The sequence below is a fragment of the Durio zibethinus genome, chromosome 27 (assembly GCF_047325235.1).
Source record: "Durio zibethinus cultivar Kanyao isolate XHJ-2024 chromosome 27, ASM4732523v1, whole genome shotgun sequence".
In the NCBI taxonomy this organism is placed as follows: Eukaryota; Viridiplantae; Streptophyta; class Magnoliopsida; order Malvales; family Malvaceae; genus Durio; species Durio zibethinus.
Genome location: NC_143188.1, coordinates 14,686,839 through 14,705,450, shown reverse-complemented (window position 1 = coordinate 14,705,450; position 18,612 = coordinate 14,686,839). Strand labels below are relative to the sequence as shown.

The window sequence follows — 18,612 nt, the reverse complement described above, 5'->3', positions numbered from 1 at the left end:
TTGAAATGAAATTCATAAATTTTTTTATTAAAATCGATTATATAATAATTAAAATTAAAAATTAAATATGATAAATTAAAAAATTTTATTACATAAATCAAGCATGCAAATTTTGAAAAAAAAAATTATATATTTTTTAGATAAATATTTTTAATAAAAAGTTTGATTAAATTTTATCGTTAAATAACCTTTGATCAAATTTTAATTATAAATGATATTTTTAATAAATTATTTTATAAATTATTAAGGTTATTATTGAATATTAATTTTTCGATTTAAATTTTTTATTAAATCAGTTTTAATAAGAAAATTCTTGAACTTTATTTTATTTAAAATTTTCCCTGAATGAGCTCAAGTGTTATTTTTTTCCTCATCAACTCAGATTAGATCAGGATTGGATTCCGATGGAATTTTCAAGTTCAAGTCAAATTTATCGGCTCTAAGTTGAACACATGATAAAAGTGGAAATTAACAAGACTAGGAGCTGGCAATTTGTCTTGTTGGAGCTAAGCAACAACCGGGCGGCTATCCATGCAGCACTTGATATATCCCAATGACAACCTACTTGTTGCAGCCTGCTTTCTTCCTTTTGAAACATCTCAGTAGCCACAGCCACCATTTTTTGTCCAAGTTGGATTGGAAGCTCCAACCTTTTCCAACGTATTTTTAAGTTTTTATCAATAAAATAAAAGCATGGAGGATTGACAATAAAACCATAGGGAAATTAAAATTTCCTGTCAGTAGTTATTTACCAGAGCAGCATTTGTTACATAAGTTGAACATTTTTCCAATGCCATGGAAGAACGAAAGCATATCTGTGCACTTGGGTTGTCTAATCATTTCACGAGAACTGATTCCATGTATTCATTCTTATTCTCCAGAAAGCCTGTCAAGGCCAACTCATCCATAATTGCTTGCAAGACCTAGGTAGATGAAGTAATGCTTGAATGTAACACTCGGTTGACCCTTTTACTCTAAATCTAACAACCACATAAGCAATGGTAGTTTTCCAATTTTTTATTTTACCTATCACATTATCACTGTATTATGATAATGTAATTTTCAAAAGATTTAAGATCTTGTATCATGCATAATGTTCACTGCACCAACTAACGAATAATCTATAAATCAATTGGTCGAAAGGGAAAAATATGATATCTCAAGAAAGATGTAACAACAAACAACCTACAAAATGTATGAGATGAAATATCAGATAAACATCTTAAGACAGACACATCGATTTTGCACCAATTTGCCAAAAATGAAAGTTCTAGGTACCGAAAAGAAAATTAAGAAAGTCAAATGCAACACTAAGGGAAGACTTCAGTTCTGATAAAGGAAGATAAAAGCAGATTACTTCAGTTTCTCAGGATAAGTGCCTGTTGCTTGGTTATTGAAACCTTGAAAACTAGATGGTACAACTACATAATTTGATTTTACTAATGCCAAAAGGTTGTTATCTCTCCAATGTGAGCACTTTTATCAACATGGAACCACAAATGGAGTCCAACATTGTTTTATTCAAACCAATTTTAGAAAAGGAGTAAGAGAGACATTTATAGACTTGGCATTGGATTTATGGAAAATGGGCAACTTTGCTACTCAAAGACTAAGCTGATCCATGTTCTTAGCATTACTTGGTAGTCCATGACCTGACCTTTTGTCTTCCTGCTCTTCGTATGGGTTTGCTCGATAATTGGAACTGGCCTCTTCATTGTCAGAGGAACCTGGTCTTTCAGTGAGGAACTGTTCCCAAAATACATCATTCACTCTAACTGGAGGAGCCGCAGGCTCTTGATTTGTATTAGGGCCTTCTTTTGGTGAAGATAATGTTGCTTCCTCATTAATCATGTTTCTGCTGTTGCTGGAAGCTCTAGCATCAGAGTCTTTAGTGTTGGCATCAAACCCTGACTCTGGGACTTTTCCAATTTCCTGACCTAGTTGGGACATCATAGTTAAGCTAGGACTTCTATTGACTTGTAATGAAGAAGATGCCAGAGTTAGGTTTAATTGAAAGGAAATATGACTATCAGGTTCTTCAATGGAATTTAATCCCTGTTGCAGGGAATGTACTGTTGGGATTCGTTCATTTGTACTCTTTAAGTGAAAGATGAATCCATTTTGAATGTAAAAGATGCGCCCGTATCTGAAGGGTCTAACATTTTGGGTGCGAATAAAAGGCCCTCTGATCAGGTCTGAGCATCCTTTGGTTCTCCTTCAGAGACCCTTCTCTGTGGACTTGCTTTATCTTCATTAGAACTTTGTGTGCTATGAGAAACCAAGTTAATAACTGAAACAGCAGGCGACAATTCTAGTCTTAGCATGATTGAGAAATTTGGATGGAAAATATTTCCTATCTCAGGTCTAGAACTACTGTTGTTCTCCAAAAGACTATTTTCTCCACCTGGCTTGGTTTGATCAATATAAGGCAATCGTCTTTTCTTATTGTATGCTGCAACATCCATAGATTCAATCTTATGAACAAGATGTTCAACAAAAGTAGGGTCTTGAACAGCCTTTTGTAAGAAATTAAACAAAGGGTCCTGCCTCCGCTCCATTTGATCAGCTCGCACTGTCAGTTCTTCCAATTGATGCTTCACAGCTGATTGCTCGTCTAAACCTCAAAACATTAGCCTGAAGTGCAGCTTTCTCACTTGAAAGCTTTTCTATTTCTTCTTCAAATCCAGCTCTTTCCGGATCTATCATAGAACCCTGAGGATTACTGTGGCTGTGAATAGGTTTTTTACGGTGGATATTCTTAAGAAGATGCTTTTGGTCTTTCACAAAATCTTCATTAGCAAATTCCCATCTTTCAGGATCAATCTTATGGAACCCCTGTCGCCAAATTACATTCATATGCACTCAGATCATGCTTGACCACTCCAATCCTCATATATCTAACCTAAGCAAACTAAAGGTAATAGAAAACTATTGGTAACATTCATATGAACAGCCCTATGAATCGCAGATAAACATGCAAGTGATACGTTATTGACGGATCAAATTTTTTTATACAAAGAGGCCAAAACCTAGATATAGGGGAAATGGTTGCGATATTGGGATTCGAATCCTAGACCTACCAGATGCCAACTCATAAAGTAGCCGCATGAACTAACTGGACTGAGCCCCAATTCAATGAAGAATCAATTCTCTTCACTAGAAAAGATCAAAAGTTTCTGTTATTCATAGAAGAAATGCACAACAAAGAAAAATGAAAATCTGAAACAATTACGCAGAAGATTCCTAAATCCAAATTAGAAAAGACTAATTACAATCCCCATGTTTCTGTACAAGGTTGATTCACCTCCATAGTTCATTGACCAAGAAAACGACACAACTCTCATAGAAATCACCTTATAAATGAAAACAGAAGACATTGGTTGACCTTAAATTTTTGTGCCGGCTTCAGGCCAAGCTATCATAATCAGCTTTAAATCAAAATTGTTACAGTTACAAATGAAAACCCATGAAGAAATGAAGTTAAACGGTAAATAAAAACCCATAATTTCCCATAATTATCAAAGAATTCAATCAAGCTAAATGAATAAAAGAACCCAGAAAGAAAATCCTTTAAAAAAAAGCAAAAAGAAGAGAAACCCACATAGGTATCAAGCTGCCTGACGAAGCTGGAGAAGTTATTCTGCTTGAATTAGGTGGGCAGCAAAAGGCGGGCAAATTCAGGTTCCAAACGACAAAGCTGCTTTTGTTGGGGCTCCATGACAAGATCTCGTCGGTCGAAGAGTCCTCCACCATGTCGTATGTCTTTGGGAGGAAAGGTGCAGGCCCTCCTCCGCCGCCACGGCCTCCGGTTGCGGATGGTGCTGTTGTGTCCATTTTGAAAGGTGCTTTTTCGTTTAGTAGAGAAAGAGGTTTATGGAAAGCGTGTCAACGGAAGAAGCGTCAAGTTGTGTCGAATTGGGCGGTATCACCGGCGGCTTTGCATCGGTTAATTTTATGTCGGAAAAAATTAAAATTATTTTTGCATCGTGGATATTATTTAAATTAATTTTATGCAATTATATATATATATATATATGAAAATGCAATTATAATATAATTAGTAAATTTAATATAAAAATATAAAAATTCAATATAAAATGAGGAAAATAAATATGGTAGATCAACATGTTGTTACATAAGAAAGTTTAAATAAAGATAATTTTTTTATCGTATCTCATTTAATAATGATATTTAAATAAAATTAAATAATATTTGAATCTAAGTAATTGAAATTTATTTAACTTAAAATCGATTTTTTATACTTTTTTACAAGCAATATTTCAAAATTTTTTAATTTTTTACTATATAATTGTGGACTTTATTAGTGCATATTTCATTTTTTTTAATAAAAACTTAAAATTTTAAATTAAAAAATTTATTATATGAAACTATAGAAACCACAAAATTGTTGCTACATAGAAGAGATTGTTAGTGGTAATAATATGGTCAATGATCGTCAGTGACAAGTTTGAATATTTCAAATAAAAGGTGTCATGCATGCTGGGTGGTAATGAATATTGCAATTGTCTTAAACCATGCTATAAAGAAAATTTTGTACTTATTTGCAAAGATTTAAATTCTAAATTTAATGCAAGAAAATCAATAATTAAATGAAAACATATAATTATATATTTTTATTCTAAATCATGGAGAAAAATTAAGTTGATTTTTTGGTTTTATATATTGTTGCATCAATTATTACCTTTTGAAATTAATTTTATTTGATTTATATTGTATTTGATAATCATTTTAAAAATGATAAATTAATAAATAATGGTTATTTTTTAACAAAAACAATTTCAATAAACATGATTTCATGGATAATAATAATTTATCAGTATCTCATAAAATAATACTCTTAACCTTAAACATAATCACATATTTATAGATATTAAAAAAAAATCTTCAATGATCTTTTTTGTTTTGCATCAATATCGGAATAGTTTGATTTTGGCTGGGTGGTTGGCTTGCAAGGAATTGGTTATTAGCAATGTAGTTAAAATTTTACTAGTTTAATTTAAATATATTAAATTAAAAATAAAATAAGAATAAGATAATGGTAATAAAAATTAAAATTTTCATATTTACTCGTAATTGTTAAAAAATTTATAATTATTTTTAATATGATTTCATATTTTAAAAATATTTGTACAATAATTTCGATATCAATATTTTTAACATTTTTTTAATATATATAATTAAACAATCATTTAATCATTGATATCTCAGTAATCATGCAAATAAATCTTTAAAATGTAATTTACTTATGAAAATATAGAATCTCTATTATGATATTGACGACTAATAAAGTTAATGTTGGTCTCAACAATAAATAAAAAAAATCAGCGAAGGCTGTTAAAACTTAACCCCATCTACCCATGACTTCGCAGATGAATACCACATTTCTTCACAAGAATTCCACAATGCGGCTTAATTGAAACTTCAATTTCATCTCCTTCTTCAGCGTTTACATCCTCGATAAAATCTTTTCGATTATCGCTAACACTAGGTGCCATGTAACTTACCCACGCGTGATCTTGGCATATATTGCTATCGAGGAAACCACGTAACCTATCAAAAGCCTTACAGCCCTTTGTTTTATTCTTAAAATATATGGTAAGAGAAGCTCCAGGAATGCTTTCGTCATTACATTTCATAGCTCGATCTAAACCAATGGGGATTGAAGGCATACAAAACAGTATTAAAGATCCATTTTCTTTGTAGTCGAACCAATCTGGCACCTCCCTTGCTGGGAAGCATGCTTCCAAATACTTCGGCTTGGAATACAACCACTTCTGTTTCAAAGAAATACTAATAGTTATGAACATTATCATGCATGATAATATATACTATATGTATACAGAGAGAGATAGAGATAAACCTCTGGCTGGTTAAGATCTCCTACAAGAGGCCAACAAGAAGACGATTTATGAAATGAGCGAAAATCCAAATCTTGAATGTCAGATACTTCGCGACAATTACTAATTGCGATTCTAAAAAGTTTTCTACCTATGTTTGATAAGTTTGGGTATCTCTCAATTGATGTGCATTGCTCTGCGAATAAGGCCGTTAAATTTTTAGGAAGCTCTGTAATGGATCGAAGGTTTTTGCAGTTATTCAAAGCAAGTCCCTCTAACCTTGGATGGTTGCTGATTCCTGGGGGTAGGTTACAGAAGTTGTTTCCCCGTAAATCCAAACTCGTCAAAAAATGCAAACTCCCAAAGTCAATGGAAATTTCATGGTCAGACAAGTTGAGGTCACAAAGATTAAGGTTTCTTAATGAACTTAACTGAGTGAACGTTGCTGGTAGCAGAAAAGAAGAGGAACCCACACTACTTTTTGGTGAGATCCATGAGGAAAAGTATGAGAACCAAGACTTAGAAGGAAACTCTTTTCTAAGTCCAGCCAAAGATAGATCTTCAAGGTTCTTCAAGAGTCCGATCGAAGTAGGCAACTCTGTAATAGCAGATCCACTTAAAACAAGCTTTCTCAAAGCTTCCAATTTACCCAAATGCTCTGGCAAACTACAAAGTTTTGAGCAGCCATTGAGGTTCATTGTCTCAAGAGACCTTAAGTTGCAAATGCTGTCTGGAAGTTCACTTATGTTCTTGCACTCTGACAAATTCAAGAATTCAAGTTTTTCCAGATGTCCAATAGATTGATCAACCTCAACTAAACCTGTGCAACCTTCAAGTTCAAGTCTTTGTAGGCTTGAGAGTTTTGCAAAGTTTGGTGTCTCGCCAAGGTATACCGAATAGCTCAGATCTAGTATTTTAAGCTTGTGAAGAGCCTGTTGAAATAAGAACAAGAAAATAACAGTGAATCCATAATATGGGCTATGGAAAAAAGGATCTAGAATATCAAAATAAAAAGAAAAAAACATAGCATTGTGAGAGTGATTTTAATTACTTTTGTCTCCTTCCAAACTTTTTTGATACTACTGTATTGCATGTCAAGAACAACCAAGTTGTCTAGATAAAGATTGGGCGGTAAAACCATTAGAGGACATCGACGCCAACAGAGCCATCTTAATTCTTTTGAAATATTTTCATAGGAACCGGTGAAATGTACAGAATCGATTTTCAGCAATCTTAAGTTGATCATCCTTGCAAATGCTTTGGTGCGTATGAGATCATCTTCTAGTGCTGGCACACCTAAGCTGAGACCTTCCACAGCCTCCGTCCCCTAAATACAAATAAAGAATATTATTAATTCTAGTTAAGTATAGCATATAGTACAGTTTTAGATTTATTTACGAAATGCATTTAACTTTTTACCATGTGTTTCGTTAATACATTTACTACATCCTGGTGAAACCAAAGCCTTCTGCGATATCCTGGGTAAGATGGCGATACTTCATGAACAATCTCTCTTCCCATGTCACGGAGTAGGTTATGCATTTCTAGCTTATTACATGGGTTAATTGCTATAAGAGACCTCTCAAGAACTTTCATACCAATCTCTGGAAAGAATCCACAACCATCTAGTATTGCCATCACATAATCTTTATCCATCCCAATATAGAAACATGCAATATCAAGAAACATGGCTTTCATTAAATCATCACCTAGTGTGTCAAAGCTTATCCTAAGCTTCTTTTGAATTTTTTGGTCAGGTACCTTCTGTAATTTTTCCACAAAACTTTCCCATTCTGGTAGGCTTCTTTTAAACAAAGAAGAACCGAAAATTTCAAGAGCTAACGGGAGTCCCTCAGCATGCTCCACCAAACTGTTGGAAATTTCCAAGAAATCTTTTTCTGGAGCAGGCCCCCTAAATGCATACCAACTTAAAAGCTGAATTGATTCCTCATGATTCAATTGTTCAACCTTATATCTTTCATCCACCTCTAATTCAGTCAGCAAATGTTCATCTCTAGTTGTGACGAGAATCCTACTTCCTCGACCAAACCATTTCCGATCACAAACTAATGGTCTCCATTGTGCTGACTCATCCAAGTCATCCAGAACTATAAAAACTCTTCTATAGCTAAGCCTCTCCTTGATTAAATTGACACCCCTGTCAATATTATCTATCTTGAATTTTTTCCCATTCAAGATATCAGAAAGGAGCTTCTCTTGCATCCTAGCAAGACCATTAGGTTGCTGCGAGTCATCTTTAATATTTGAAAGGAAACTGCATCCTTCGAATCCTTCACAGACCATTAGGTTGTAGACAGCTTTTGCGATGGTGGTCTTACCAATCCCGCTCATTCCATAGATGCCCACTGCGCGAACTTTTTCAGATCTAATATCTAATAATCCCATCACCCCTGTAGTACGTGATTCTAGAGCTACTGGGTGAGTGGCGACGTGCAAGCCATTGTAAATATTGCGGTTTAATTTTCTGATAACATCATCGACAATCTCTTGGATGAATTTCGATTCATACCTGTGAAATCATTTGCGATGAAAGAACACAAAAAACATAAGAAAATTTGATTATCAGTAAACACCCACTTTTGGTTATATAATTTTTATAATTCTCTTGATTACAATACTACAATTAATCCATTATAATAAAAAATTATTTAAGAATTCATCACTTAAAATATAAATGAGATTTCAATAATTTTTTATGGACACTTCACAATACTAAATTATAATTGATTAATTATATTCCCATAATTATATATGATATATACACTTCAAACAAACAATTTTACAACAAAAATAAATTAAACATTTTTTCAGGTATTTATAGTTCGGTAGAATTTCCACTTTTAATTTTAATTTTAAGGTTTAAATCGTCAAACATTAAAAAAAAAAAAAAAACTATAGTAAGATATAAATTGACTACAAGAACTTAAAATTAGGTGCATATTACAATTATAATAGAACTAACTAGCAATTAAAATTAGTTTCATTTAATTTTTTTATTTAAAAACGACGATGTACATACATATATATATATATATATGTATGTAAATATATATCTTAGAATTTTTTGGATGATTCATCTTAAAAATTAAACATTACCCATTTGCCAGGTTTCGAAGGTCCCAACGCGATAAATTTCCAGCTTCTGTAAGTGCTTCTCTCCACTTTTTGATCCTCTCCATCTTATCTTTATACCGTTCTTCGTGTTTAGCAAAAGCTTCTTCATAACTTCCGCTCTGTTTTCGGACATCAGATGGATCAACATTGTAGAAGACTGGAATAACAACCTGGCTTGTTGTGTTTTTGCACTCAATAATCTTGACAAGCTCATCAAGACACCACCTGGAAGAAGCATAGTTTTTAGAGAAAACCACTATAGAAATTCTTGATTCTTCAATTGCTTTGAGGAGCTCCGAGGAGATGTCTTTTCCCCTGGGAAGTTCATCATCATCTCTGAAGGTAACCACTCCATTTCTCACCAAAGCTTCGTAGAGATGATCCGTGAAGTTCTTCCGAGTGTCTTCACCTCTGAAACTTAGAAAGACATCATGGCTCCATTTGAAGCCAGAAGAAGATGCTTCAGAGAAACCTTTGGCAGCCATGGAAAGTCAAACAAAAAATTGCAATGGAGAAAATGGCTTTTGGAAACTTAGTACATCCATCTGAAAATTAAAATATAAGGGTCATTACTAATAGTTACTATTCAAATTAATGACTAGGAGCCCACCAAGAAATTCATACGCGGAATGAAAATTAATGGGAAATGACTTGAAGGAGGAGTTGGTGCATAGTGACGTGGACTTCTATATTATCTTCAATGATAAAGGCAACTCTATTCTCCTTTATGAAAGTTTCTTTTGACTATATAGAAAAAAAGCCTTAACTACTATTAGTTGGACAATGGTAAAGTTAAACCTTTTTTATATCGTTACTTTGTTAGAAGAAATAACAAAGGAGAAGATGTTGGTGGCTAGGAAATACTAAGGTTTGAAAATTTTTAGCGAAATTATTTAAATGAAATTTGTGAAATTTTTTATTAAAAATAGTTTAATAAATTTTAAAATAAAAATAAAAAAAGAATAATTAATAGATTTAATTGAGAAGATCAATAATAAGTAAAATAATTATTAAACATATTATTTATAATTCAAATTTGATAAATACTTAATTAACAGTAAAAAATTTGTTAAGTTTTTTTAACTAAAAATAACTATATTTTTACTAATAATATATAAGTATTTTACTAATAATATATAATTATATTATATATTTGTATCGGGATCTATATATGTATCAATGTTAATTATAGTCTATTACATGATCTAGTAAATACAAATTTAAGTTTTTTATATTTTTGAATTTTTGTTAAAAGGATATATATATATATATATATGTATTTCTTATTTTAAAATGCATATGGTTGAAAAATATTCTTTTTTTTCTTAGGAACAATATTCAATTAATTTAAAAGTTTTAGTTTAAGATGTTAAAAACATTATATCACTACATATCTATGTTATTGTTGGTTTAGAATTTATAATGCATAGACCACCAATTTTACATATATATATATATGGAGAAGAATTAAGTTAAACCCAAAAAGTTTTATGTATCTTTTTTTTACTATTGAGTTCAATAAATTTAAGGGATGAGATTAAACTTTTTTTTTTTTAACTTGTGTCTCTCATCCCTTAGATCTATTAAAATTAATAATTAAAAAACAAGTGTAAAACTTTTTTTTTTTCACTTATGCCTCCCATCTCTTAGATCTATGGAAATCAATTGTTAAAAAAAAAAAAAAGTGTGTAATATTTTGTGTAATATAAAAATCACTTGTGAAAGTTGATTCCTCCCCTATATATATTATCTGATTACATAAACATTAACATTATTATTACAAAGTGTGTGTACTATTTTGTTTGAATTTAAATAATATATTATATAATATTTTATCCTCAACTTCTTAATTTAGTGATTAAAGAATCTCTTGATTTAGTGATTAAAAAATTTTTAATCACCACTCCCACAACCATCGCAGTTACCATCACCGTTAATCACCCAAAAACCCCCCAAATCGTCACATCTGGACCCAAAACCATGTTTCACAAAAAAATAAAAAAACTTTCCAAAAGAAAAAAACCTAACTATCCAAATACATACAAAGCCAAATAAAAGATCAGATAAAAAATCAGCATTCAAAATTCAAAGAATGGCTAATAATCTGTTTGGTTCCTGAGAACACAAAGGGTAACAAATCAAATGAGCTAAATTTCAAGTGACAGCCATCACATTTCCTCAGATCCAAATATGGAAACCAAAGATATCAATCCAGAAACAAGTCACCACCAGCACAATCAACCAAGAAATACCTAAATACCTAAATAAAAATAAGTAGTCTCCAAATTTATTACTATTCATAACGGCATCCAATTTGATAACATTTGTTATCATGTTTAATAAATTTTTTATATTAATTAAAAATAAAGATAAAACTAAACTGTTTAAATAAGCTTTTAAATAAAAAAATTTGGGTAAAAAATTACAAAAATAAATTTAAAAATTAATATAAATACTTTTCAAAAAATATTTTTATAAAAAAAATTACAAAAATTATAAAATATTAATAATTGCTTAATGAGTGTCACATAATTAGCTCTTTAAAAGACTACTTTTCTTTTTTTTTAATAATTAATATTGTACTTTATATATATTTATATCTTCATACATAAATAAGAAAATATATAAATTTAAATTCAAATAATTTATATTATTTTAAAAATTAAAGGTATCATTGATAGACAATTTTCATTCAATTAGGTCTTACCTTTTGTTTTTATTAGAATTTGCTTTAGAAAAGAAATAAAAAAATTTGAAGAAGATGCTTGAGAGAAACCTTTGGCAGCCATGGAAAGTCAAAGAAAAAAAAATGCAATGGAGAAAATGGTTTACATCCATCTGAAAATTACATCGTAAGGATCGTTACTAATTGTTAGTATTCACATTATATATATATATATATATATATTTGGTGGGGGGGGGGGGGGGGGGGGGCGGCGCTGTTACCACGGGTAGGAGCCGACCAGGAAAAAAGTCCATTAAATCATTTTGTCTGATCCAAGAAATTCATACGCGAACTGGAAATTAATGGGAAATGACTTAGTAGTGGGTCCATAGTGATGTGGACTTCAATATTATTTTCCATGAAAAAGACAACTTTATCGTCCTTTTTGAAAGTTTCTTTTGACCATATATAAAAAGGCCAAAAGCAACTTGGAGGATGGTGAAGCTAAATTACGTGGATCTTACATTGTTAGAAGAAATAACAAACGAGTAGATGTCGATGGCTAAGTGATATTAAGGGAGGGAAATTCTCAACAAACTTATTTAGATAAAGTTTGTAAAATTTTTTTATTAAAAATAATTTAATAAAAATAGATCAAGTTTAATAAAAAGATTAATATTATATTAAAAAATATTAAAAATATTATTTGTAATTGAAATTTGATAAATACTTATTTAATAATAAAAATTTTGTTAAAATTTTAATTAAAAATATCTATCTAAAAAATATATCAATTTTTATTAATTTTTTAAAAATTTATATAGTTAATCAATATAATAAGATATTTTAATCTTTCAATTTTAATTTCAAATTTTAATTTTTATTGAATCATTTTTATTAAAGAATTTCATAAATTTTACATAAAAAACTTCACTTTTGGAGATTCCAGAAAAGAAGTAACAAAGAAGAATCATTAAAAGTTTTAGCAAAAAAATATTCTGCTTGTTATCAAATATAAAGAATATATATTCGTAAAGCAAATCACAGTTTAGAAATAAGAGCAATGATTATAAATATTAAGATTTAAATTTTAAATATGTTAGATATTATTTTTTAAAATACATTTATGTGAATAAATTAAATTGAGATCCAAGTTCATAAACAAAATATTTTGGCTTATTTTTTACTTCTTTAATCATTCATGCCTGACTTTTAATATATAATTATATTATATATTTGTATTTGTATCGAGATCTATATATGTATCAATGTTAGTTATAGTCTATTACATGGTTTAGTAAATAAAAATTTAAGTTTTTTTTTATATTTTTGAATTTTTATTAAAAGGATATATATATTTCTTATCTTAAAATGCATATGGTTGAAAAATATTCTTTTTTTTTCTTAGGAAAAATATTCCATTAATTTAAAAGTTTTAGTTTAAGATGTTAAAAACATGATGTCCCTACATATCTAGGTTATTATTGGTTTATAATTTATAAAGCATAGTCTAGATAGGGGTGTAAATGACTGAGCCGAGCCGAATAGTGAGAAGCTCGAGCTCGACTCACAACTCAGGGTTCGATATTCGACTCGAGCTCGATCGAGTTTTATTTTTCAAGCTCGAGCTGGATTCGTGATCGAATTCGAGCTACTCGAGCTCGCTCGATTAAGCTCGATTAATATGTAAAAATAAACTCGATTCGTATATTCGACAAGAGTTCGATTGTTCATGTTCGAATTCGAACTCGAACTCAGACTCGAAATATTTTATTAATTAAAATAATAAAAATATATTTAAATATAAAAGCTCGATTAGGCTCGCGAGCTACTCGAGTCAGATATAAGAATACTCGAATTCGGCTCGATCGATAAGTCGAACTACTCGAGCTCGAGCTTGACTCAACAATAATCGAACCGAATTCGAATTTTTTTCGAATCGAACCCGAGTAGCTTACGAGTACTAATGTATCATTTACACCCCTAAGTCTAGACCACCAATCATATATATATATATATATATATATATATATATATATATATGGAGAAAAATTAAGTTATACAAAAAAAGTTTTATATATTTTTTTAACTATTTATTTTAATAAATTCAAGGGATAAGATTAAACCATTTTTGTCACTTGTGTCTTTCATCCCTTAGATCTATTAAAATCAATAATTAAAAAAAGTATATAACTAAAAAGCTTTAGACTAGTGTTTTAAAACTAAAGTTTTAAACAAGTGTAAGTTAATTCCTCCCTTATATATATATATATATATATATATATTTTGATTACATAAACATTAACTTTATTATTACAAAGCGTTTGTAATATTTTGTTTCAATTTAAATAATATATTACATAATATTTTATCCTCAACTTCTTGATTTGGTGATAAAAGAGTTTTTACAAGAATGTAGAAATCTTGATTTCCAAACCAAGATCTCCTCTCTCTTCCTCTATAAACTATGCCCACTCGATGTACAAAAATAAATTAATAGGTAAAACCAATATAGGATTAAATTAAATGGATATGCGGTGCGATATGAACTTAAAATTTATAAATTTTAAAGCTTTACTTTTATTATTAAAACAAGATCTCATTGTTATCAACCATATATAGAGGACAATCTTTTATATTTTAAATTTTGATTTTTCATAAAGGGTAAAAGCTACTAATTATTAGACTCAATACTATCTTAAATCTCTAAAATTTGAACTCCATTAGTGTTGAGCAATATTTACATATATTGTTATTTTACGTATTGTAAAATCCTTACCATAATATAAAAGTTATTTCCTAATTGTAACCGTAAATATTTGTTCAATTGAAACTTCCATTGCATGACACATATTGCTTAATAATTAACCTTCAATTAATTTTTATTTTATTCTGGGGTCCCCTTCTCAGACGGTGTCCTTATAAAGAAGATAAGAAGTTTATCACCTAACAATTAAGTTAAAAAGAAGGGTTTTTTGTACTGAATTAATCGGCCTATGTGATACCATTCCTAAGAATTAGCAAAGCACACACAGCCCGTCCAGTGTCAAGCCAGGCTGTTTGTCGAGGTAGCCTGAGCATCAAATGATAAGTCGAGTAGTCATACAAATCAGGCCAAAAAGAAACAGATTGAACCTCACACCCCCCTCTCTCAATGCATCTCCAGGCCTATTTCTTGTTTTTGTTTATTCAATGTGGGAATAGACAATCTTGTTTTCTAACTTCAAAACAATGTCAAGAATATATAAAACCTATCATTATGCCCTGAATAAACTTGACAATTCGTGTTTTTCTTTCATGTCGTTTTATCATATTGTGTTTAAAATTAGCAGGTGTGGCCCTAATGAGGTCATACGTCATTCTGCCTTTCTCTTAACTACTACTCAAACTTATAGTTTATAAGTAACATGAGTATCAGAACCAACCTGGATCTCAGGAACATTGGATTGCCACGTTTTACCGTCTTCTGTCACAGCCAGTTCAGGGCTTCCATTTTGAATCAGTCCTCCAACCCATATTTGGCCAGCCAATACTGGATATTTAGGGTCCTCAATATTATATTGTCGGACATCTCCATGAAGCCAGTTGACAAAATACAAAAAAACGATCGTCAAGAGAAATTAGACAGTCGGTTATAAGTCCAGGCATTTCTGGAAGAATCCAGTTTTGCACCTTCAATGGTTTCACTGAGATTGCCACCTGTAGAAGTTGATTAGGATATTCATATTATTAGGCTTGTGGAATGCAAAGACTTGCAAAAACCATAAACAATAACATACAAAAACAACAAAAAGTTATTTATGCGCACACCTCATGGCTCCGTGATCCATCTTGGGTTCTGAAAAACCCCAACATGTTACTTGTCAAGGCACACCCAACAAACCCGGTAGCTTTAGAGGGATCATGCAGGAATCTTATCTGCATAGAAATGACAAAATTATATGCAGTGAATCCAGGATCTGGCTGTATCAATATAACAATGAAAACGAAGCAGAATACGCATTACCTTTAAGCAAAATCTAGTCTTAAAACATAGTAACATGTTTATAATGTTAACATGTAATACACCTCTAATGGTATGAGACCAGTGTCACCGAGATCCAATGTTTGTTTCAATTCACCATCAGGCCAACCATACACATACAAATGTCTCCCACACAGACCATCTGTGACATGCTGAAGGTTAAAACCTTTGGTGAAGGCTGCAGGAGAACCCCATGATAGCTGATCATTGTTTTATGTCGAGGTTGGTACCAAAAGTCATAGCCCAACAGAGGACTATGCCCTGGTTTCTCCCACCTGAAGAACACAATAGTAGCTAATAGATTGAATCTGATTGTTTCAAAGTTCAATCACAATATCATACACCAAAAACCACAGCTAGCAATCATCTCTATTATTCACAATCATTTTCCTTTTTTTTTTTAATGGGTTTTTGGTATTACCTTCCTTTCACATTAAGTTCAGAATCAAGGAGAAGAAATACATTTCCTTCAGCATTTCCATCTTTGTGCCCGAGACATGACACCATTATATCTCCAGAGGCAAGGCAGTGGGATGTGTGCTGATAAGCTAGGCCTGTCTTCATAACAATATCCTCAGGCTGCACCACTTTATGCAAGGGGGGAGCCTTGGGATTCTTCTGTGTCAACCACATAGATACAACCAGATCTGATTGAAATAGTTAGCATAATGGAAGTGGAACAGTTAAAATATCTGTATGATAAAAATTCTACTAACTCAATAGCTAATGCTACATTGGAACCACATTGTTTATCGTTATAGAAGATAGATGATGCAAGAAATAGACATCATGATTCATTTATTCAGTTTGAAAGAGATATGTTGGAGGTGAGAGACATAATATCCTATACTGTGGTGAATTATAATCAGTATGCAGAGGCAGAGCCATATTTCAAATAAAAAGGTGCCATACATATTAGGTGGTAATGAATATTGCAATTGTCTAAAATCATGCTATATAGAAAATTTTATACTTATTTGCAAAGATTTGAATAGGGATGTCAATGGATTGGACATGGGTAGGGTAAGCATTCCGCATCCCCATCCCCTGATTTTTATATTATACTCATCTCCGTACCCATACTTAACGGATATTTTAAATTTATCCTCATCTCTATCTCCACGGGTATTTAATAAGTAGGGATAATTTCTATACCCATAACTTTTTTAAAAAATAAAAACTAAAATTTATTTTTTAAATATTTTTTATTTTTATCTTGTATATTTAAATAATTTTTTTATTAACATATATTTTTTCGATAAAATATATTAATTCTAATTAATCTAAAATAATAATTTATATTATTTAATAAAAAATCTATTTACTAAATATATAAAAATATATATAGGGTATGGGTATGGGATGGGTACTCTATTATCTGCCCCATCCCCATACTTAGTAAAAATTTAAAATCATACCCATCTCCATCTCTATACCCATAATATGATATCATCCCCATCTCCATTCGGATAAAAAATCGGATTCCCGATTAGGTATGAGTAAGATTGATATCCCTATATTTGAATTTTGAATTTAATGCAAAAAAATTAATAACTAAATAAAAACATATAATTATATATATTTTTATTCTAAATCATGGAGAAAAATTGAGTAGATTTTTTGGTTTTATATATTCTCAATTTCATATGGGGTGCATATAATTATATTGTTGCATCAATTATTACCTTTTGGAATTAAGTTTACTTGATTTATATTGTGTTTGATAATCATTTTAAAAATGATAAATTAATAGATAGTGGTTGATTTTTTAATAGAAAAATATGTCAACAAACATGATTTCGTATGTAATAATAGCTTATCAGTATCTCATAAAATAATACTCTTAATCTTAAACATAATCACATATTTATAAATAGTTAAAAAACCTTCAACGAATTTATAAAAATAAAAATGTTACTAAATAACTTTACTAAAATAAATTTGAGTTCAAAAAACCTAACAATTCACCTAAAAATTTGAGATTTAAGATCCAAACCTTGTTCATTCTGTTAGGAATAATGACTCAAATCACATAAAAGATTTGTTAAATATTATTTGATGGATAAGAAGACTTGCAGAATAAGAATTTTAAGAGAAAGGGATTCTTAATAGGCAAGTTTGTATGATTATAAATAGGTGAAGTCTTTGTAGAGTTAGGTATGAAAAAAAAATGTAAGAGAGTTATAGGGTTTTATGCGATGACATCTCATAGGACTACTGCGAATTAAAATCCTTATGAGTGTGTATGTTTGAGTGGACTAGAGGAGATTGAGAGAGTTCATATAGGTATGGTGCATGGGTGTATAAGGGTATGTGTTTGTTTGGGTTGAGAATACTCTATAGAACTAGAGGAAGAGATTGATAGGGTCTTATGAGTATTAATCATTGAGCGTGGTTGATATGATTTATATGTTTGTAATTTTCTACAACTAATGGATCTTGTTTCTCATCCATGGACGTAGGTCAGTTGGATCGAACCATGTTAAATTGTTATCTCTTATGTGCTTGATTGATTGATTGATTGATTATTTGATTTCGCTTTCATTGATGTGATTAAATTAAGCCTTTTTGCCCTAACAAGTGGTACTAGAGCTGTGGTGATCCCTAGCAAGTGGTATCAAAGCATGGTTTGAATCATGGAAAGAGGCAAGCCTAGAGGACCTTGACTTAAGGAAAAAGTTTAAGTTCGTATTTTGAAGATCGATTTGTGTAAAGCATAAAGCAAGAAGACACAAGAGAAGATGATTGTGAGACTTCCATTGCAGGTGGAGATAAGCATGTCTAGTATGAAGACAGATGATTTTGTGAAATTTGAGTCAAGGTAGAGATTGTTAAGAATAATGACTTAAATTCCATAAGAGATTTATTTTGAAATTTGTTAGATATTATTTGATGGACAAGAAGATTTACAAAAGAAGAATTCTAAGAGG

General features: G+C 30.7%; 1 protein-coding gene and 2 pseudogenes across 4 annotated transcripts; all 3 read right to left on the bottom strand.

Moving 5' to 3' along the window:
• Nucleotides 1-1,136: 1,136 nt before the first annotated feature.
• Nucleotides 1,137-3,998, bottom strand: LOC111279764 (heat stress transcription factor A-5-like; annotated as a pseudogene). Its single transcript, XR_016334783.1, has 2 exons — nucleotides 3,602-3,998; nucleotides 1,137-2,835 (listed from the first exon to the last, which is right to left on the bottom strand). The product of XR_016334783.1 is annotated as a heat stress transcription factor A-5-like (transcript).
• Nucleotides 3,999-5,235: 1,237 nt separating this feature from the next.
• Nucleotides 5,236-9,848, bottom strand: LOC149511002 (disease resistance protein RPV1-like). Of its 3 annotated transcripts, XM_089756567.1 has the most exons (6): nucleotides 8,976-9,848; nucleotides 7,278-8,388; nucleotides 6,910-7,185; nucleotides 6,138-6,790; nucleotides 6,010-6,054; nucleotides 5,658-5,795 (listed from the first exon to the last, which is right to left on the bottom strand). In XM_089756567.1, the coding sequence occupies exons 1-5, from the start codon at nucleotides 9,476-9,478 to the stop codon at nucleotides 6,036-6,038; spliced, it is 2,562 nt and encodes an 853-aa protein (XP_089612693.1). In that variant the 5' UTR covers nucleotides 9,479-9,848; the 3' UTR covers nucleotides 5,658-5,795; nucleotides 6,010-6,035. The 3 variants fall into 3 exon arrangements, with proteins under 3 accessions (XP_089612691.1, XP_089612692.1, XP_089612693.1); XM_089756565.1 differs by having other exon boundaries at nucleotides 5,236-5,795; nucleotides 5,882-6,790; nucleotides 8,976-9,819; XM_089756566.1 differs by having other exon boundaries at nucleotides 5,514-5,795; nucleotides 6,010-6,790; nucleotides 8,976-9,845.
• Nucleotides 9,849-14,529: 4,681 nt separating this feature from the next.
• LOC111279487 (selenium-binding protein 2-like) lies at nucleotides 14,530-17,687 on the bottom strand (annotated as a pseudogene).
• Between the last annotated feature and the right edge of the window lie 925 nt (nucleotides 17,688-18,612).